The 22949-nt window shown below is 38.7% G+C and overlaps 1 protein-coding gene across 6 annotated transcripts; it reads left to right on the forward strand.

Moving 5' to 3' along the window:
* Window positions 1-3: 3 nt before the first annotated feature.
* ZNF540 (zinc finger protein 540) lies at window positions 4-22417 on the forward strand. 6 transcript variants are annotated; one of them, XM_032249355.1, is made up of 5 exons: window positions 4-265; window positions 7754-7834; window positions 9344-9470; window positions 10704-10802; window positions 19840-22417. In XM_032249355.1, exons 2-5 carry the CDS (start codon window positions 7826-7828, stop codon window positions 21588-21590), a joined length of 1986 nt encoding a protein of 661 aa, XP_032105246.1. In that variant the 5' UTR covers window positions 4-265; window positions 7754-7825; the 3' UTR covers window positions 21591-22417. The 6 variants fall into 6 exon arrangements, with proteins under 6 accessions (XP_032105246.1, XP_032105250.1, XP_032105245.1 ...); XM_032249359.1 differs by having other exon boundaries at window positions 10707-10802; XM_032249354.1 differs by having other exon boundaries at window positions 15-265; window positions 7779-7834.
* The last annotated feature ends 532 nt before the right edge of the window (window positions 22418-22949 follow it).

Genomic DNA, 22949 nt, shown 5'->3' on the forward strand with positions numbered 1-22949 from the left:
TCTACAGCTGAAAACCGGCCGGGTCGTGTCTGCGCAGGCCCAGTGGCTGTCATAGAGTCCAGCACTCCAGAACCGAGCGATCCCTGAGGTTCCTTTGCTCGAACTGTGGGTCTTACCCTGCTACGGTCTGAGCCTACCCTATTTCATTATACTCAAGTAACGCCCCAGAAATTCCAGAGAACCTCACATAAAGAGGTTGAGTCTTGCCGTGGTGCCTTCAGGAGAATGTCGTCGCCGGGATAGAAGAGCTGCAAAAGGCTGTCAGGTAAGGTCTGATTTCTCTGTGACAGAGAGCTCTGGCCGTGACGAGTGGCTACGATACCGGGTTGCTGCCCAACGGTGTTCGGAAGTGTGATGCATTCTTCACGGCCATTTGTGTGTCTGTGGGCGCGCGTGTCCATGTCCGAGTGTCCTCTGTGGGAGCAGAGGGGACAGTGGCCATGCCCGTGTGATGTGCGTCAGATTGTGCTTGACACTGTGACAGAGGCTATATTAGTGGCGCATTTAGGATTGTGTGCGGAAGGGTCTTGGGAATGGTTTGATTATAGCTTTGAGGGTGATGTCTGTGATTAATCAGATTCAGCATGCGACTATCTTATAACCTGTGAGAATTTTATTTTTCTTTGCATGGTCATGAATTTAAGATAGATTCCTATGAAATTATATAAATTTACTGAATGATGCATTGAGAGTTCACCTGTGGCGGTGAATGTGGGGAAAGAAGTGTGTGAGCACAGTACTGTGAGGATGGGCACGATTGTATGCAGAGCTGTGTTACAGTGATATCTCCTGGCTTCCGTTTTCTCACCTGTAAAGTGAGGGTGTCAATCGTGTAATGCTTTGGAACAATGCTTTTTAATACAAATTTCTGCAAAACTGGATTCCATTTTTTTATATCTGTGCTCTCCACTACAGTAAGCACTAGCTACATATGGCTACTGAGAAATTGGAATGTAGCTGGTTTGACTGAGGAACTGAATTTTTTAAATTTTATTCAATTTTAATAAATCTAAATGTAAACAGCTATATATGGCTAGTGATCTTCCTACTGAACAGTACTATCTGGAGCATTAATTTGCCTTCAATATTTGAAGGGGGTAAAAACTTAATTCATCTAACAAATGTTTGAAAAATGAAATTCTTAAAATTTATTTTTTAAATTTGACATAATTGTAGATTCATATGAGGCTGTAAGAAATAATAGAGACATTGTGTGTTATTCTCAACTTAGTCTTCTCCAATGATAACATCTTGCAGGACTATCATATGACAATCAGGATATTGACATTGACCAAAACAGATCATTTCCATCACCACAAACATGTGTTGTGTTGCCCTTTTATAGACACATGCACTTTCTTCCCTCTTGTTTGAAGATATTCGTGTTAACATTAATGATAATGTGGGCATACTTCATTTTATTGTGAGTCATTTCATGCAGATACTGTGTTTGTTTGTTTTAAAGAGATAGGGTCGGTCAGGCACGGTGGCTCACACCTGTAATCTCCAAACTTTGGGAGGCCAAAGCGAGCAGATCATGAGGTCAGGAGTTCTAGACTAGCCTGACCAACATGATGAAACCCTGTGTCTACTAAAAATACAAAAATTAGCCGGGTATGATGGCACATGCCTATAATCCCAGGTACTCAGGAGGCTGAGGCAGGAGAATCACTTGAACCCAGGAGGCGAAGGTTGCAGTGAGCCAGGATTGTGCCATTGCATTCCAGCCTGGGTGACAGCGTGAAACTCTGTCTCAAAAAAAAAAAAAAAAAGAGACAGGGTCTCCCTGTCACCCAGGCTGGAGTGCAGTGGTGCAGTTATAGCTCACTGTAGCCTCGAATTCCTGGGTTCAAGGGATCCTCTTACCTCAGCCTCCCAAGATACTGTTTTTTATAAATTGAAGGTTTGTGGCAACCCTGCATTGGGCAAATCTATCAGCTCCATTTTTTTCAGCAGTATATACTGACTTCTTGTCTGTCACATTTTGGTAATTCTTGCAATATTTCAAATTGTTTACTAATACTGTATCTCTTAAGGTGATCTGTGATCAGTGATCTTTGATGTCACTGTTGTAACTGTTTTGGGGCTTCATAAACCATGTCCATATAAGTTGGCAAACTTAATCCATAAATGTGTGTGTTCTGACTGCTCTAGCAACCAGCTGTTCCCCCATCTCTTTCCCTGTCCTCAGGCCTTCCTGAGACACAGGTCTATTGAAGTTAGGCTAGTTAATAATCCTACAGTGGGCCGGGTATGGTGGCTCACACCTGTAATCCCAGCACTTTGGGAGGTCAAAGTGGGTGGATCAATCACGAGGTCAGGAGTTTGAGACCAGCCTGGCTAATATGGTGAAACTCCGTCTCTACTAAAAGTACAAAAATTAGCTGGGTGTGGTGGCGCACACCTGTAGTCCCAGCTACTCAGGAGGTTGAGGCAGGGAGGACTGCTTGAACCCGGGAGGTGGAGCTTTCAGTGAGCTGAGATCGTGCCACTGCGCTCTAGCCTGGCAACAGAGCGAGACTTTGTCTCAAAAACAAACAAACAAATAAAAATAATCCTATGGTGGCCTCTAAATGTTTAAGTGAAAGGAAGAGTTGCATGTCTCTCAACTTTAAGTCAAAACCTGAAAATGGTTAAGCTTAGTGAGGAAGTTATGTCAAAAGCAAAGACAGGCTAAAACCCAGGCCTCTTGCACCAAACAACCACACTGTGAATACAAAGGAAAAGTTCTTGAAGGAAACTAAAAGTGCCATGCCAGTGAACACATGAATGATAAGAAAGTCAAACAGCTTTATTACCGACAGGGCAACGGGTTCTTACATATCACACCAAAGGCACAAGCAACAAAGGAAAAAATAGATAAATTAGACCTTATCAAAACTAAAACTTTTATGCTTTAATTAAATGACACTATCAAGAAAGTTAAAAGACAGTACACCTGTAATCCCAGCACTTTGGGAGGACAGGGTGGGTAGATCACTTGAGTCCAGGAGTTCAAGACTGACCTGTCAACATAATGGCCAACTGTCTCTACTAAAAATACAAAAAATTAGATGGGCATGGTGGTTCATGCCTGTAATCCCAGCTATTCAGGAGGCTGAGGCATGAGAATCACCTGAACCCAGGAGGCGGAGTTTGCAGTGGACCAAGATCACACAACTGCACTCCAGTCTGGGTGATGGAGTCAGACCCTGTCTCAAAAATTTTTTTAAAGATAATACAGAATGGGCCGGGCGCGGTGGCTCAAGCCTGTAATCCCAGCACTTTGGGAGGCCGAGGCGGGTGGATCACGAGGTCAAGAGATCGAGACCATCCTGGTCAACATGGTGAAACCCCGTCTCTACTAAAAATACAAAAAATTAGCTGGGCATGGTGGCGTGTGCCTTTAATCCCAGCTACTCAGGAGGCTGAGGCAGGAGAATTGCCTGAACCCAGGAGACGGAGGTTGCGGTGAGCCGAGATCGCGCCATTGCACTCCAGCCTGGGTAACAAGAGCGAAACTCCATCTCAAAAAAAAAAAAAAAAAAAAAAGGTAATACAGAATGGAAGAAAATAGTTACAAATTACATATCTGATAACGATCCAGTATCCAGAATGTAAAGAACTCTTACAACTTAAAAAAGACAGCTCAATTAAAAAATGGGTAAAGGACTTGAATGCACATTTCTTCAAAGATAATATATAAATGGCAAATAAACACATGAAAAATCATTAACATTATTAGTCATTAAGGAAATGCAAATGCAAACCACTCTGAGGTGCCATTTCATACCCACTAAGATGAGAATAACATTTTTTTTTAAAAGGAAAGAAATAGGTTATTAAATCTGTGGATAAATTGGAACCCTTAGTTCATTGCTTCAAGATTTGAAGGGGGTAAAAAACTTAATTAATCCAGCAAATATTTGAAAAATGAAATTCTTTTTTTTTTTTTTTTTTTTTTTGAGACGGAGTTTCACTCATGTTACCCAGGCTGGAGTGCAATGGCGCGATTTCGGCTCACCGCAACCTCCGCCTCCTGGGTTCAGGCAATTCTCTCCTGCCTCAGCCTCCTGAGTAGCTGGGATTACAGGCACGCGCCACCATGCCCAGCTAATTTTTTGTATTTTTAGTAGAGACGGGGTTTCACCATGTTGACCAGGATGGTCTCGATCTCTTGACCTCGTGATCCACCCGCCTCGGCCTCCCAAAGTGCTGGGATTACAGGCTTGAGCCACCGCGCCCGGCCTTGAAAAATGAAATTCTTAAAATTCTTAAAATTTATTTTTTGAGAGTAAAAATAATGCTGGTAAGAATGTAAAATGGTACAGCTGCAGGAAATAGTTCTGTGGTTCCTCAAATAGTTACACATAGAATTGCTGTTTTACCCAATAATCCCACTCGAGGGTATTTTACCCAAAGGAATTGAAAACATTCTTTCAAGCAAAAATGTGTACATGAATGTTTATAGCAGCCCTACTTACAAAAGCCAAAAGGTTGAAACAATCCAGATGTCCATCCACTGATGAGTGGAGAAAGAAAATGTTCATCTAGGCCGGGCGCGGTGGCTCAAGCCTGTAATCCCAGCACTTTGGGAGGCCGAGGCGGGTGGATCACGAGGTCAAGAGATCGAGACCATCCTGGTCAACATGGTGAAACCCCGTCTCTACTAAAAATACAAAAAATTAGCTGGACATGGTGGCACGTGCCTGTAATCCCAGCTACTCAGGAGGCTGAGGCAGGAGAATTGCCTGAACCCAGGAGGGGAGGTTGCGGTGAGCCGAGATCGTGCCATTGCACTCCAGCCTGGGTAACAAGAGCGAAACTCCGTCTCAAAAAAAAAAAAAAAAAGAAAATGTTCATCTATCCAATGGAGTATTATTCAGCCATAAAATGAAGTTAATTACTGCTTTAAAACCCTACGCTGAGTGAAAGAAAACAGACACGACATCACATATTGTGTGATTCCTTTATATGGGAAATCTAGAACAGGCAAATGCATAGAGACAGAATCAGATTAGTGATTGTCAGGAGCTAGGTAAGGGAGAGAATAGGAGTAACTGCTTAATGTATATGAGATTTCCCTTTGGAGTGATGAAATGTTTGGAGCTAGATAGAGGTGATTTGCACAACAATGTGAATGTACTAAATGCCCCTGAAGTGTATTCTTTAAAATAGCTAATGTCATGTGCATTTTACCTCAGAAAAAAGAAAAAAGCCTAATTAATTAGCTTGAATTTCTTGAATTTCGTCATTTTCATTCATTATTACATTCACTCCTTCTCATTTTCTCTACCCTCTGAACTCTAATATTTTCATAAATTGAGAACATACAGTAATTCCTGTAATGCCACCACCTAGATACAACTACTGTGAGCATTATATTTAAACTTGTTTACCTGTTTTTTTTATGAATGGGCACATATGAAATGTATATTTTTCACTACACATATTGTTTTGTAACTAACCATCTTAGAACAACATGTAATAAACATGGGATCTAAATAATGATCTGTATCAGGAACTGGCAAATTATAGCCAGCCCTGAAACCAAATTCAGCCCTCTGTCTTCTTTTGTACAGCCTGCAAGTTAATGATGGTTTTTATTTTTTTAAATGGTGGGGATGAAAATATTATTTCAAGACACGTTAAAATTATATGAATTCCAGATTTCCATATTCATAAAAGTATCATTGGAACACTGTCACATTTTTTAATTTATCAGTTTTCTCTGGCTCCTTTTGCACTATGTGGTAACACTGCATACTTCTGGTAGGCTGAATGGCCCACAAAGCCTGAAATATTTATTATGTGGTTATTTGCCGGAAAAGTTTGCTGACTCCCAATCTATATTATTTCTGATGGCTAATTTATTTTCTATTATGTGAATACACTAGAATTTATTTAACCTGTTCTTTATTCAAGTCTAATTTGTATTTTTATCTAGCTTTTTCCATTTTAAAATTATCTGCACCTGCCTGCATATATTCTAGTGAACATATATAATCATTTTCCTTAGACAGGGTTCTAGGAGTGGGATTACTGAAATATCTGGCTCACATTATTATTATTAAATTATTATTATCTGGCTCACATTATTATTATTATTAAATTCTGCTAATATAAATTTCTAATTTACCCTCTTTCAGGTGGCAGCAGTGTATAACATGGTGTGAGGGTATCTGTTTTACTCCAGTTTAACACGTTATCATAAGTCTTTTAAATGTTACTGTGTTGTAAATGTAAAATGCTATTTGCCACTTTAACATGTATTATCTTAATGAGTAGCAACATTTAAGAGCCTTTAGTCATTACTTCTGTTATTATTCACGCTTGGGTTTCATTAGGTATGGTAAGAAATTCTGGGTATCAGTGACAGGAGCACAGCTGAAAAAGAACTGGCTTTGTAATTGGAGAATTGTTGATTCAGAATTCAAATGTCTTGTTTATTAGCAGTGGATTTAGGTTTCTGTTTTTCTGATGTTGGAGATAATAATGACATTATACGGCTATTCTAAGGATTAAATATCTATATATCAGGTATGCATTACATAAAAGTTGATTTTTTTTATTGCTGTCAGGGTCATAAATTTACTTCTCCCTCCAGTTTGAGTACTGAGGGAGAAGGCAGGGTGAATAATGTCCTGCAGGGACCCTGGGGACTCTTCCGATTGAGGGAAAGGTGGAGTGGTGAGCCCTGAGGATTATGGGCATTCCAGTTCAGGCTAGGAGAAGGGATCCCAGTATGCAAGTATAATTTTGCAATGATAAAGGCCATTATGAATTGTCTATGCCAGGGATCAGCAAATTTTTTTTTTTTTTTTTTTGTGTCGGAGTTGAGACGGAGTTTCGCTCTTGTTACCCAGGCTGGAGTGCAATGGCGCGATCTCGGCTCACCGCAACCTCCGCCTCCCGGGTTCAGGCAATTCTCCTGCCTCAGCCTCCTGAGTCGCTGGGATTATAGGCACACGCCACCATGCCCAGCTAATTTTTTGTATTTTTAGTAGAGACGGGGTTTCACCATGTTGACCAGGATGGTCTCGATCTCTTGACCTCGTGATCCACCCGCCTCGGCCTCCCACAGTGCTGGGATTACAGGCTTGAGCCACCGCGCCCGGCCCAGCAAATTTTTTTTATAGAATGCCAAATAGGAAGTATTATAGGCTGTGTGGCCCATACAGTCTCCATTGCAACTACTCAACTTGGCGTTTGTAGCTTTCTGAAAGTAGCCATAGTCAGGAGTAAACAAATGAGCATAGCTGTGTTCTATTCCAACTGTATTTACAAAAGCATATGGGCAGGCCAGATTTGGCCCATGGGCCATAGGTTGCAAACTCCTAGTCTGTTCTATCTTTCATCTTTAAGTCAGGGGAGGCCAGGAAGCTCCTAAGGCCATGAAGGCAGTCTGCTTTGGATAATGTGGTCTGTCCCCTTTGGATGGTGAGAATCGAGGGAAGAGATTCTATTCTAGACAGCTCTGAACATCCCAGCCTTGGGCCTACATAAGTATTCTCATAGTGGGGATTGGCCCAGAACTCTTCTGCTGAACTATTGGTCATGTATTCTAATTCAGGAGAGCCCCTACACTGTGTCCATCCTCCTACAGCCAGCTTCCCTTGGTGTGGTGAGAGTGTGTCAGAGGGAAGTGAGGGAAGTTTAGGGGGAGGTGTTTGCAAGCAGCAATGGAAAATAGAAGGTTATTAATTTATATCATGTTGTTATCTCTGCAGCAAGCCTAGTCTCATTGCCTCATTTTTTTTCTCCTCTAACTCAGGCTTCTCAGAACTTTGTTTCTTCAGCAGAAGAACGCTGGGAAAGACTGACCAGTTCTTGTGAGTCTAAAACCATGGCCCATGTAAGTTACAGTTCCTCTTTCCTTCTTTAGACTCTTTTGTTTTTAAAGATCATGTGAACATTTTCACTCTTTATGCTGACACTTCTTTTTTTTTTTTCATTTGTTTTGTTTTGTTGTTTTTTTCTACTTACTCAACTGAATGCTGACACTTCTTAACAGAATTTTTTTTTTGTCTTACTCTGTCGCCAGGCTAGAGTTCAGTGATGCAATCTCGACTCACTGCAACATCAGCTCCTGGGTTCAAGCAATTCCCTTGCCTCACCATCCTGAGTAGCTGGGATTATAGGCGTGTGCCACAACTCCCAGCTAACTTTTTGTATTTTAGTAGAGACAGGGTTTCACCATGTTGGCTAGGATGGTCTCGGTCTCCTGACATTGTGATCTGCCCACCTGGACCTCCCAAAGTGCTGGGATTACAGGCATGAGCCACTGTGCCCAGCGCAGAAGTTTTTCTTACTCCCCACATTCCCAAGCCCCTCCAGTGTGCCCCCTCTCTTTCTTAACCAATATTCACATGCACATTGACCAAATCATTCAGCGTACTCAGTCTCTGTCTAGAGCAGAGATGGAGCAGACAGGAAGTTCCTAGAGGGAGGCAGTTTACCATCTTTTGCCAGATCTGAGGTGTAATGAAACCAAGAATGGACTCATTTGACTACACATAGGAAAGCCCTGAAGTTTTCCACAGATCCTGCGTCTAGATAAAACACAGTTTAATATTGATTGGCCTCAGTTTTAGTATGTAGTTGGGGCCTGCTTATAGAGAGGCCAGGGGGTCTTTCCTGAGAATCTCTTAGGCAAAAACCTATAATAAAGTGCACTTTGTGGTTGAACAGAACGTGCTAGTCTTGACATCAGTATGATTCTGGTTCATTACATCAGTATTAATCTCAAGAACAAAGAAGGTATGTAGTACTTATAAGAAAATAATCCAGATACATAAATATTAGATAATTGTATTATCCCAGATTTGCAGTGAGGTACTATGGACTTGAACTTCTGAGTTTGCCACTGTACTCCAGGCAACAGAGTGAGACCTCTGTCTTGACTGATCAATCGACTGATTAATAGATAGATAGATAGATAGATAAACTTGAAGGAAAAAGAGGAGGTAGAATTCTTCTTTTTTAAATTGATTTATTAAGTGGTTTTTCTTATTATTAAGTAATAATTTATTGAGGATTTTGAGGTAGAAATATAGTTTATGTGCTTGTATCCAGTTTAAATGAATTGGGAAACATGTATTTGTTCCCAGAAATGTTTTGAGTAGTTCAAGAACCCCGTAATATATAGGAAATTTTGTATACAGAAGCTGGATTCTTCAAGAAAATGAGGTGACTCTGCTTTAGAATACTGGGTTCCTTTGTTCTACCTTTACCATAAGCTTTCAGCCCCAGCCTAGAGTTTGGTATAGTATCCCTTGTTGCAATGAAACCTTCTATCTCTTTTTCTTCTTTTTAAAATACTTGTTCTGTAATTTCACCAGTAATATGTTGATTTATGTTTCAGGCATTGGTGACATTCAGGGATGTGGCTATAGACTTCTCTCAGAAGGAATGGGAGTGCCTGGACCCTACTCAGAGGAAATTGTACAGAGATGTCATGTTGGAGAATTACGGTAACTTGGTCTCACTGGGTAAGGTCACCTACATCAAATAATGTAGACTCTGCTCTCTGAAATAGTAGCTTTCTCTTCCACAAATTTAGGACTAATTATTAAGAAACTAGCTGAATTTCTTCTCTGTTCCTCAAGAAATTGACTGAACTTTGATGATTTGTGAATGGCACTTCCACTGAATGCCTTCATTTTCACCATACCTCACTGAGCCTCATGAAATGCTCCTTAATCCATTCCTGTAACTGCGTCTTCCTTAATAGTTAAGAGACTGGATTTGAATTTGGCGGCATTTACTCCAAAACCAATGTCAGTGAAATCAGGTTTCACATTGCATTTGAGCTCAGAATTGCTGTGGATGCTCTGTTATTTGGTAACCTGTCTGCAAAGATAACAGCCACACCCAGGGGCTACAATTTATATGTCATTGTTTAGACCAACAAAATTGATTTAAAATTAAAGTGAACGCATTCTACTTCCTAAAACAAACATTTTCTTTTACTGATTTGTGATTGAAAGTTTTACCTACTGGGTACTATGCTCAGTACCTGGGCGGTGAAATCAAATGTACCTCAAACTTTAGCATCACACAATATTCCTAGGTAACAAACCTGCACATGTGGCCCCTGTATCTAAAATAAAAGTTGAAATTAGTTAAAGTAAAATAAAATATATTAACTTAGCATCTAATTTTAAATGAATATCTTAGCAAGAACCTAGAAATACCGTAGGAAGTGTCTTGTTTTGCTCTAAGTAAATTAAGAATGATGAAAATAATAATAGCTAATAGAGTGCTTACTATATACAAGGCACTGTTCTAAGTATTAGCTATGATATAGGTACTACTTTTATTTTCCTTTTACAGATGAGAAAACTGAGGACAAAAGAATTTAAGCAGTTTGTTTACAATCATTAGTCCATAGGTAGCAGAGTAGAATTTGGACCCACATAGGCTGGCTTCAGAGTCTGTGCCCTCAATAACTACTGCCTCTCAATATAGCCAGCCTATATGAGTTTTAATTCCAAAATGAATTAAAATTCTCCTGGATGGATTTTAATTCCCCTGCCCATCAAGTTACTTTATTCTCTGGGATCCTAGGGTTACACTAAGTTGAATATTCTTTAATCCTATCAGTTTTCTCTGAAGTCTTTATTGAAATCACATTGATCCATATAAATTTAACCAAGTCTCAAACTGTTTTTGAACTTGCAATGTTTTACTTCTATGTATTTTTTTTCTTTCTTTCTTATAAGCAGGATATTCTGGCTCAAAGCCAGATGTGATTACCCTATTGGAGCAAGGGAAAGAGCCCTGCGTGGCGGTGAGGGATATGGCAGGAAGACAGTACCCAGGTGAGTTGAGAGTTCATCAGGCAGATACGGGCTCTCATGCCAGTCATGACCAGCTGGTGAGGGAGCATATACAGGCTTTGCATGCTGTTTAAGCAGTTCCTCTCAGAGGCCTCAGGGCTTTGGAGAAAAAGCCTAAGACAGGGAAGAAAACAGATCATCTTAGCATGAACTATCAAAAGAACCTCATCTTAGCTCCTACCGCCTATCTTTGTTTTTGCTTCCCCTCATGTTACTCTTCATTTCAGTAAAGAGAATGTTCTTTTCTTTCCCAGTGCAATCAATTGCTTCCTATCTTTTCTACATTGACACGTATGCTTGTTTCTAATGGCTGAAAGTTCAATCTTTCACATATTCAGCATATATTTACCAAGTGCTCATTCTGTGCCAAGTATTATCAGTACTTTGGTGAATAAGGCCAAAACCTCCCCACACTAATGGAATTATCATTATAGTAGGGGAGATACACAGTAAACTGTAAACAAATGAATATATATAAATATTAAATAACGATGCATATTGTGAAGAAAACGATGAAGAGTAAGGAGACAGAGTTTGGGCAGGGTTAATTTCAGTGGCTTGTCCAGGGAAGGCTCTTCAAAGAGAGAATATACATGCAGAGATGTGCAGTATAGGCTTAAGGCATGTGAACATCTGGAAGAAAATAATTCCAAGCACAGCAGGGAAGTGAGCTTTGTGTGTTTGAGGAACTGCAAGAAGCTCAGAGCAGATTGAGATTGGGAAGAGTAACTAAATATGAGTTTAGAGCCAAGCAGGGGCCAGGTCTTACATGGCTTTGTTTATCATAGCAAGAAATTTGGATTTTTCTTTTCCAAGAGTAATTGAAAGTCATAATCAAACATATATTTTTCAATGATTACTGTAGACGATCTGTGAAGAATATACTGAACACAGGCAAGAATGGAAGTAGAAAGATCAGTTATTAGGCTATTTCAATAGTCTAGATTAGCAGTGATAGTAGCTTGGATTAGGATGGTAGTGGTGAGGGGTGATGTTTCATTCATCTTATGATTTGAAAGTAGAACTAACGGACATGCTATGGGATATAGGTGAACAAGAAATCATAGGTGAACAAGTTTTTTATGTAAGCAGGTAAATAGATACAATTTGCTGAGATGGACATATGGGAAAGATAGCTTGGAGGATGGAAATAGAGTCCCAATTTAGGTGTATATATTTGAAATGCCTACTTGTCATCCAGATTGACATGTTGAACAGTCAGAGACATAGTAGGATGAGTTATATTAACTTGGGTGTCCAGCCAGTGAACTGACTGGATGAGATCCCTTAGGGCTGATCTGACCTACTACCTATTTTTGTAAATAATGTTTAATGGAAACATAGCCACACCTAATTATTTATGTATTGTCTATGGTAGAGTTGAGTAGTTAAGATAGAAGCCATATGGCTCACAATGCATAAGATTTCGACTGTCTGGTCCTTTACAGAAAAAGTTTGCTGATTCCCTACCTTTAGTGAATGAGTTTCATAGAATGAAGGAAGCCAGATGAGACAAAGAAGACTAAGGCCTGGGACATTCTATTTAGAAAAGGAAGAGGAGGCAGCAAGTAGATTGAGAACAAGTAGGCCTGGAGAGTGGTACCAAAAAAAGTCAAATAAAGAAAATGTTTCTGGTGAAAGGGAGTAGTCATCTATGAGGTCAACTGAACCATAAATTGCCTATAGGATGTGGCAGGAAAGAAGTTGATGTTGACCTTGTGTCAAGAGGACAAGGTTTCAATGGAGTCAGAGGTTAAAAAAAGGCTGCTAAATGTGGCTGAAATAAAATGGGAGGTGAGGCGGTGATGACAGTGAGATAGAAAACTTTTCTAAAGGGAATTCTGTTAGGAGAGAACTAGATAAGGGGTTAGTAGCTAGAAGGGGACATGGGATGTAAGGAGTCTTTTTTTTTTTTTTTTGAGATGGAGTTTTGCTCTTGTCACCCAGGCTAGAGTGCAATGGTGCGATCTCCACTCCAGCCTGGGCAACAAGAGTGAAACTGTGTCTCAAAAAGTAAATAAATAGGCCGGGCGCGGTGGCTCAAGCCTGTAATCCCAGCACTTTGGGAGGCCGAGGTGGGTGGATCACGAGGTCAAGAGATCAAGACCATGTGGTGAGCCGAGATCACGCCATTGCACTCCAGCCTGGGTAACAAGAGCGAAACTCCGTCTCAAAAAAAAAAAAATAAAAATAAAAATAAAAAAAAATAAAATTAAAAAAAAAAAAAAAAGTAAATAAATAAACTGTCCAAAGTGGCTACATTGTTTGGCATTCCCAGTAGCTCCACATTCTTTCCAGCCTGTGGTATTGCCAGTCATTTTAATATTAGTCATTTTAGTGGATGTGTAGGTGTATCTCACTGTAATTTTAATTTGCATTTAACTAATGACTAATGTTGAGCATATTTTCACATATTTGTCATTCCTTTATCTTCTTTGGTAAAAAGTGTCTATTTAATATTTTTACCCATTGACTTTCTTTTAGCAATTTTATTGAGGTATAATTTATATAGCATAAAATTCACCAACTATAAGTGCATACTTGGTGACTTTTAGTCAATTTACAGTTAGGCAACCATCACGATAATCCGGTTTTAGAATATTTTCATCACCCCCAAAAGTTTTCTTGTGCCCCTTTGCAGTTAACCCCTTCTTCCACCTCCGGCTTTAGGCAACTACTGACCTACCTTCCATTTTTGTCGATTTTCCTTTTCTGAACATTTCATATAAATGGGATCATACAATGTACAATCTTTTAAATCTGGCTTCTTTAACTTAGCATAATGTTTTGGAGGTCCATTTGTGAAGCAGCATGTATTAGTAATATATTCTAAGAACTCCTTTTCTCACACAAGGACACAAAAATTCCCATTGATATTATTCATTTTATCTTCTTGATTTATAAGAGTTCTTTATATATCTTGTAATCAACTACTTTATCAGATGTGTATTTTGCAGTATTTTATTAGTTTAGATACTAAATATACATTTTATAATATTTTACTAGTTTCTGGAGTAACTTTCTATTAATTAATAAACTTTTTTTTTATTTAAAAAAGTACAAAGTACAGAGTTCCTCTATACTCTCTGTCTCCAAACATGTACACCCTCCCCAATTATCAACAATCCACATGACAGTGGTACATTTGTTACAGTTGCTACACCTACATTGACACATCATTATCACCTAAAGTCACAGTCTGCATTAGAGTTCACTCTTGGTGTTATAAATTGTTAAGTTTGAAAAATGTATAATGACATGTATCCACAATTGTAGTATCATACAGAATAGTTTCACTGCTTTAACATTTCTCTGTGTTTGGCCTAGTCATCCTTTACTCCACCCTAACTCCTGGAAACCATTGAGTGTTTTACTGTCTCCATAGTTTTGCCTTTTTCACACTGTCATGTACTTGGAATCATACAGTATGTAGCCTTCTCAGATTGGTTTCTTCTACTTAGTAATATGCATTTAGCTTTCCTCAACATCTTTTTGTGATAGCTCATTCTTTTAGCACTGAATAATAGTCTATTCTCTGGATGTACCACAGTTTATTTATCCATTCACCTACTAAAGGACATCTTGGTTGTTTTTAAGTATTGGAAGTTTTGAATAAAGCTGCTGTATGCATTTGTGTGCAGGTTTGGGTATGAATATAAGTTTTCATTTTATTTGGGTAAATACCAAGGAACGTGATTGCTGAGTAGTATGATGGCACATGCCTGTAAACCCAGCTACTTGGAAGGCTGAGTCAGGAGAATTGCTTGAACCCGGGAGGCAGAGGTTGCAGTGAGCTGAGACCGCACCATTGCACTCCAGCTCTGGACAACAGAGCAAGACTCCATCTCAGGAAAAAAAAAGAAGAACATGTTTAGTTTTGTAGGAAACTGCCAAAATATCCTCCAAAGTGGCTATAATATTTTTGCATTCACTCAGCAATGAATGAGAATTCCTGTTGGTCCACATCCTGGTCAGCATTTGGTGTTGCCAGTGTTTTGGGTTTTGGCCATTCTAACAGGTGTGAAGTGGTATGTCATTGTTGTTTTAATTTGCAGTTCTCTGAGACTCTGATCTCTGATTTGGCATCTGACATTAATTTGGAGACATTCTCATTTATTGTTGCTTCATATATGCTTCTTTTCCTTTCTCTCTTTTTACTCCTTCCGGTATTTTCATGTGTATTTACACCTTTTATACTTACCCCCAGAGTTCTTGGATATCTGTTCCATTTTTTTCAGGATTTTTTCTCTTTCTTTTCAGTTTTTTAAGTTTCTTTTGTCACATCCTTAAGTGCAGAGACTCCTCAGCTGTGTCCAGTTTACTAAGAAGCACATCAAAGGCATTCTTCATTTCTATTACAGTGCTTCTAATTTTTAGCATTTCTTTTGGATTCTTTCTTAGAATATTCATCTGTTTCCGTTATCCATCTGGATATTGTCTATTTTTTCTATTAAAGCCCTTAACACATTTCTTATAGTCTTTTACAATTCCTGGTCTGATAATTCCAGCATTCCTGCCATATCTGACTCTGATTCTGATGCTTGTTTAGTCTCATCAAACTGTGTTTCTTGCCTTTTAGTTTTCCTTGTAACTTTTTGTTGAAAAGTAAACATGATGTACTGGGTAAAGGGAAACGCAGAAAATAGGCCTTTAGGAAGGTGATAGGTGTAAGGGGAGAGGAGTGCTCTGTGGTCCCAGAATTAGGTCTCAGTCTTTTGGTGCACCTGTGCCACTTGACTGACCTTAACCAGTGATTCCGTTTTTTTCTCTGCTGCTAGGTGAGACAGGATGGCTTAGAGGGCTGAAGTTGGGTATTTTCTTTCCTCTATGTCATTAGGCTCTAATAAAACCTAGGCAGGTTAGGATCTACTTGAGGAGAAAACCTAACCTCAGGTGATCCACCCACCTTGGCCTCCCAAAGTGCTGGTATTACAGGCATGAGTCACTGTGCCTGGCCAGTGTTTAGAATTTTTTAGGCTCTTGTCTTATTTAGATTGCCACCCTCCAGCTTTCATTTAACATATCTGTGTTAATAAGGTTCCCTGACACTTCTAGGCGTCCGGTCATCTCCTCACACTATTCAGTTACTCTGTTCTCCTTAAAATTGTTGAGTTTCTTTGTTCATTTTTCCAAAAACCATTCAACATGGCACATTTCTGTTATAATATCTTAAAAAAAACATTTAAATACTTCTCTATCAAGTATAGGAATGGTTGGTTTTAGATGTAAGGGGACAGAAGAGATATCTGAGAAAGGTAATAAAGAAAGTAAGCAGCCAGGCGCAGTGGCTCATGCCTGTAATCCCAACACTTTTGGAGGCTGAGACGGGTGGTTCACCTGAGGTCAGGAGTTCAAGACCAGCCTGGCCAACATGATGAAACCCTGTCTCTACTGAAAATACAAAAATTAGCTGGGCGTGGTGGTAGGTGCCTGTAATCCCAGCTATTCAGGAGGCTGAGGCAGGAGAATCACTTGAACCTGGGAGGCAGAGATTGCAGTGATCTGAGATCCCACCACTGCAATTCCACCACTGCAATCCAGCCTGGGCGACAGAGTGAGACTCTGTCTCAAAAAAAAAAAGAAAAAAAAAGAAAAGAAGGAATGGTACCAGCTCCTCTTTGTATGTCTGGTAGAATTCAGCTGTGAACCCGTCTGGACCTGGACGTTTTTTGGTTGGTAGGCTATTAATTGCCGCTTCAACTTCAGCCCTTGTTATTGGTCTGTTCAAGGTTTCAACTTCTTCCTGGTTTAGGCTTGGGAGGGTGCAATTGTCCAGGAATTTATCCCTTTCTTCCAGGTTTACTGGTTTATGTGCATAGAGTTGTTTGTAGTAATCTCTGATTGTAGTTTGTATTTCTATGGAGTCAGTGGTGATATCCCCTTTATCGTTTTTTATTGCATCTATTTGATTCTTCTCCCTTTTCTTTTTTATTAATCTGGCTAGCAGTCTATTTTGTTGATCTTTTCAAAAAACCAGCTCCTGGATTTATTGATTTTTTATCTCTCTATCTCTTTCAGTTCTGCTCTGATCTTATTTCTTGTCTTCTGCTAGCTTTTGAGTTTTTTTGATCTTGCTCCTCTTACTCTTTCAATTTTGATGATACGGTGTTGGTTTTAGACCTTTCCTTGCTCCAGCATGATACTGGCACCAAAACAGAGATATAAACCAATGGAACAGTACTGAGGCATTGGAGGCAAAGCCACACATTTACAACCCTCTGATCTTTGACAAGCCTGACAAAAACAAGCAATGGGGAAAGGATTCCCTGTTTAATAAATGGTGTTGGGAAAACTGGCTAACCATGTGCAGAAAGCAGAAACTGGACCCCTTCCTGACACCTTACATTAAAATTAACTCCAGATGGATTAAAGACTTAAACGTAAGACCTAACACCATAAAAACCCTAGAAGAAAACCTAGGCAAAACCATTCAGGACATAGGTGGAGGCAAGGACTTCAGGACTAAAACACCAAAAGCATTGGCAGCAAAAGCCAAAATAGACTAATGGTACCTAATTAAATTCCAGAGCTTCTGTACAGGAAAAGAAACAATCATTAGAGTGAACTGGCAACCAACAGAATGGGAAAAAAATTTTGCAATCTACCCATCTGACAAAGGGCTAATATCTAGAATCTACTAAGAACTAAAACAGATTTACAAGAAAAAAAAAACCCATCGAAAAATGGGAGAAGGATATGAACAGACACTTTTCAAAAGAAGACATATAAGGCCAATAAATCTATGAAAAAATGCTCATCATCACTGATTATTAGAGAAATGCAAATCAAAACCACATTGAGATACCACCTCACACCAGTTAGAATGGCGATCATTAAAAAATCTGGAGACAGATGCTGGAGAGGATGTGGAGAAATAGGAACACTTTTACACTGTTGGTGAGACTGTAAACTAGCACAACCATTGTGGATGATAGTGTGGCGCTTCCTCAAGGACCTAGAAATAAAAATTCCATTTGACCCAGCAATCCCATTACTGGGTATATACCGAAAGGATTGTAAGTCATTCTGTTATAAAAACACATGCACACATATGTTCATAATGGCACTGTTTACAATAGCAAAGACCTGGAACCAACCCAAATGCCCTTCAACGATAGACTGGACAAGGAAAATGTGGCATATATACACCATGGAATACTATGCAGCCATAAAAAATGATGAGTTCTGTCCTTTGTAGGGACATGGATGAATCTGGAAACCATCATTCTCAGCAAACTGACACAAGACCAGAAAACCAAACACCCCATGTTCTCACTCATAGGCAGGTGTTGAACAATAAGAACACATGGACACAGGGAGGGAAGCATCACATACTGGGATCTGTTGTCGGGGGCAAGGGAGGGACAACAGGGTGGTGGGGAGGTTGGGGAGGGATAACATGGGGAGAAACGCCAGATGTAGGTGACGGGGGGAATGGAGGCAGCGAACCACATTGCCATGTGTGTACCTATGCAACAATTCTTCATGATCTGCACATGTACCCCAGAACCTAAAGTACAATAAAAAAAATTTAAAAATTAGAAAAAGAAAAAAGAAAAAGAAAGTAGAGTGAGCATCCAGTAGGTGGTGGATTAATAGTAAAACTCAGCTGTGTAAACACATATCTCTATGCACAGGAGGCAGTGAACAACAGGGTTGGAAACATCTCTTTAGATAGCCATTTGAAGGATAAGTAGGCAAAACAAGGGCTTTTTCCTTTTATACATTTGGCTGAACTACTTTGGATTTACTTTTGTTCTGATCTGTAAAGGAAGTAAGGTAGGAAAGAGTGTATTTAATCACTGTAATAAGGTGAGAGAGATTAGAGGTAGTTTGTAATTGTTACAAAAATACAAAAATAAAGTGATTGTTCTGAAATTCAGCTGTCCTATACAGTGACTTATCTGTCACTCATCATCATTTAAGACAATGATTAATTTATTGTACAATCACTTTCTTTATAAACTTTGATATCTCTTCTATCCCCTTACATCTACCAACCATTCCTATACTTGATAGAGAAGTATTTAAATGATTTTTTTAAGATATTGTAACAGGTATATGCCACGTAGAATGATTTTGTGAAAAATGAACAAAAAAACTCAACAATTATTTAATGCCTGCTGTATGCTAGTGGGTAGTTATTAATTGTTGAATGAAATAGGGATTACATCTTCCTTTGGGAAGGTTTAGGGATCAGAAAATCAACAAAAGAAAAAAGAGAAAACTCAATGGATATGCATTTGAAAATTGTGAAATGAGGAAAAGAAACATGATGCTGGAATTGAGAATAAAGGACATAGACTGCCTTACAGTCAGTAGGGTAAGCCTTTCTGTGTAAGAGATATTTAACCAAACATGAAGGATGTGAAGGAGTTGGTCTTTCACAGAGGCCAGGATAGATTATTTTTAGGAGATGAAAAAGCCTGTAGGAAACTATATGCAATGGGGAATGCTCTGACACAATCAAGGAGCTGAATAGAAGCAAATGTCATAATAAGGGGGAGTAAGGAGGACAGTGTCTTTGCAAGAGGTCTTTAGGTAACCAAAAGGCATATTATATTATATAGTAACATGTTTGGATTTTATTCTAAGAGTAAAGGAAAACTATTAAAATTGTTAAGTGGAGATCCTCAAACTTTGATCCATATCAGAATCATCTAGTGGAGTTATTAAAAATTCAGATACCAAATTACTCCTGTAGATTTGATTCATTTGACTTGTGTGATAACTAAATAGCAGTATTGGTGATAAGTTTCCCGGATAATTCTCATCCACAACAAAATTTTAGAACCACTGATGTAAACTATTTTCCATATCACCACAATCTTATATAAGCTCTTATTTTCTAAGCTCATGTTGCCTAATTTCAAATTATATAACTTTATGGAAATGTTCTTTAAGCCATTGATTTCTTGTGAGAACTGTTTTCACTTTGTCTCCTATTTTGCAAATGTATACTTTATGTTATGCTGATTACAGGAAAATAATTTTTGTTTGCATTTATGTTTTCTTTCAGGTTTGCTATCCAGGCATAAGACTAAGAAATTATCTTCAGAAAAGGACATTCATGAAATCGGTTTTTCCAAAGGAAATATAATAGAAAAAAGTAAAACTCTTCATCTGAAAGGATCCATTTTGAGAAACGAGTGGCAGAGCAAAAGTGAGTTTGAGGGTCAACAAGGACTTGAAGAAAGATCTATCAGTCAAAAGAAAATCATCTCTAAAAAAATGTCAACTGAAAGAAAACATCCTTCTTTAACTCTGAATCAGAGAATTCATAATAGTGACAAAAATTGTGATTCAAACTTGGTTCAACATGGGAAAACATATTCTGATGTGAAACATGATTGTAAAGAATGTGGGAATACTTTTAATAATGTCTATCAACTTACTCTCCATCAGAAAATTCATACTGGTGTAAAATCCTATAAATGTGAAAAATGTGGGAAAGTTTTTAGCCATAGCTATCAACTTACTCTGCATCAGAGATTTCATACTGGTGAGAAACCCTATGAATGCCAAGCATGTGGGAAGACCTTTGTTCTTTACCCACAACTTAATCAACATCAGAAAATTCACACTGGTGAAAAACCCTATATGTGTAAGAAATGTGATAAGGGTTTTTTTACTAGACTGGAACTTACTCAACATAAAAGAATTCATACTGGTGAGAAATCTTATGAATGTAAAGAATGTGGAAAAGTTTTTCAACTTGTTTTCTACCTTAAAGAACATGAGAAAATTCATACAGGTAAGAAACCCTATGAATGTAAGGAGTGTGGGAAAGCTTACAGTGTATGTGGTCAACTTACCCGTCATCAGAAAATTCATACTGGTATAAAACCCTATGAATGTAAGGAATGTGGAAAGACCTTTAGACTTAGTTTTTACCTTACTGAACACAGAAGAACTCATGCAGGTAAGAAACCTTATGAATGTAAAGAGTGTGGGAAATCATTTAATATGCGTGGACAGCTTAATCGCCATAAAACAATTCATACTGGTATAAAACCTTTTGAATGTAAGGTGTGTGAGAAGGCTTTTAGTTACAGTGGTGACCTCAGAGTACATTCTAGAATTCATACTGGAGAGAAACCATATGAATGTAAGGAATGTGGGAAAGCCTTTATGCTTCGTTCAGTCCTTACTGAACATCAGAGACTCCATACTGGTGTAAAACCCTATGAATGTAAGGAATGTGGGAAGACCTTTAGAGTGCGCTCTCAAATTAGTCTACATAAGAAAATTCATACTGATGTGAAACCCTACAAATGTGTACGATGTGGGAAGACCTTTAGATTTGGTTTCTACCTTACTGAACACCAGAGAATTCACACTGGTGAAAAGCCCTATAAATGTAAAGAATGTGGAAAGGCCTTTATTCGTAGAGGAAATCTTAAAGAACATCTGAAAATTCATTCTGGTTTAAAACCCTATGATTGTAAAGAATGTGGGAAGTCCTTTAGTCGGCGTGGGCAGTTTACTGAACATCAAAAAATTCATACCGGCGTAAAACCATACAAATGTAAAGAATGTGGGAAGGCCTTTAGTCGTAGTGTAGACCTTAGAATACATCAAAGAATTCATACTGGTGAGAAACCCTATGAGTGTAAACAATGTGGGAAGGCCTTTAGACTTAATTCACACCTTACTGAACATCAGCGAATTCACACTGGTGAGAAACCCTATGAGTGTAAGGTATGTAGAAAGACCTTTAGACAGTATTCACATCTTTATCAACATCAGAAAACTCATAATGTAATTTAAGAAAGGGTTTTCATGTCATGCTCTATTTATAGAATATCAAGATATTTATGGCCAGAAAGACATTCTGTCAATGTGTTGATCTTTTTTTAGACATATTAACTTAATAAATGTATAAGTTTTATAATACCTCTTAGTTCTCATTAAATTTAGGAAAATTCACACTAGAAAATAAAGCTGTTAATGTAACAATTGTGGAAATGTGTTCTAGCAACAGCATATACTTATCATCTCTTTCCACTACTCTACTATCTGTGTGATATTAGACAAAATATTTGCTTCTTGGTACCTCAGCTGTACAATGAAACACACCTAAAAGTGTGGTTAATTGTTTCCAACATGTATGATACAGCAACAAGTATCTGGCCCAAACTGTTTTGAATTAATATTGGATATTACTGTTTTTATTATCATCAACATTATTAGTGAATTTCTTAATAGGAAGATACAATGAGGTGAAAATTTGAAAAAGTCACTTATCACATATTCCATGAAGTACTTCTTAGATAAAATCTGTGTTATGGGCTGAATGTTTGTGTTCCCATAATAATTCCTATGTTGAAACACTAATCCCAAGGTGATGGTATTTGAAGGTAGGGCCTTTAGAAAGAAATTAGGTCATGAGGATTGAGCCTTCATGAATGGGATTACCGCCTTTATAAGAAGAAGCCAAAGAGCCAGCTAGCTCTTTCAACCACATGAGGATGCAGTAGTCAGCAGTCTACAATGCACAAGAGGGCCTTCACCAGAACCCAAGCATGCTGGCACCCTGACCTTGGACTTTCAGCCTCCAGAACTGTGAGAAATAAACTTTGGTTGTTTATAAGCCACCGAGACTATGGTATTTTGTTATGCAGCCCAGAATAACTAAGACACTCCATTGGAATATAAAGAACATGTAAAGATCTGAATTCAGACCTCATTGCTTAATTTTTCTCAGAAAATTAAAGATGATGAGAAACTCTAAGGATGTAGTGAGTGGGAGGACCTTTAGAATATAACTATTGGGTTGGGTGCAGTGGCTCACACCTGTAATCCTAGCACTTTGGGAGGTGGAGGAGAGCGGATCACCTGAGGTCAGGAGTTCGAGACCAGCCTGGCCAACATGGTGAAACCCCATCTCTACTAAAAAAAAAAAAAAATACAAAAATTATCCAGGTGTGGTGGCAGGCACCTGTAATCCCAGCTACTTAGAAGGCTGAGGCAGGAGAATCATTTGAACCCAGGAGGTGGAGGTTGCAGTGAGCCAAGATCACACCATTGCACTCCAGCCTGGCAGATAAGAGTAAGACTGAGTCTTAAAAAAAGAAAAAAAGAACATAGCTGTTGAAGTATTAGAGGTGTGAGGGAATTTACCCATTT

Source organism: Sapajus apella, unplaced genomic scaffold (assembly GCF_009761245.1).
Source record: "Sapajus apella isolate SASKATOON/1434 unplaced genomic scaffold, GSC_monkey_1.0 scaffold68, whole genome shotgun sequence".
Classification (NCBI taxonomy): Eukaryota; Metazoa; Chordata; class Mammalia; order Primates; family Cebidae; genus Sapajus; species Sapajus apella.

Bases quoted from the DNA above. Each gene is read 5' to 3' on its own strand.
- ZNF540 (XM_032249355.1), top strand. The intron at 9,471-10,703 runs GTAAGGTCACCT...CTTTCTTATAAG, and splicing joins CGGTAACTTGGTCTCACTGG to CAGGATATTCTGGCTCAAAG. The intron at 10,803-19,839 runs GTGAGTTGAGAG...GTTTTCTTTCAG, and splicing joins GGCAGGAAGACAGTACCCAG to GTTTGCTATCCAGGCATAAG.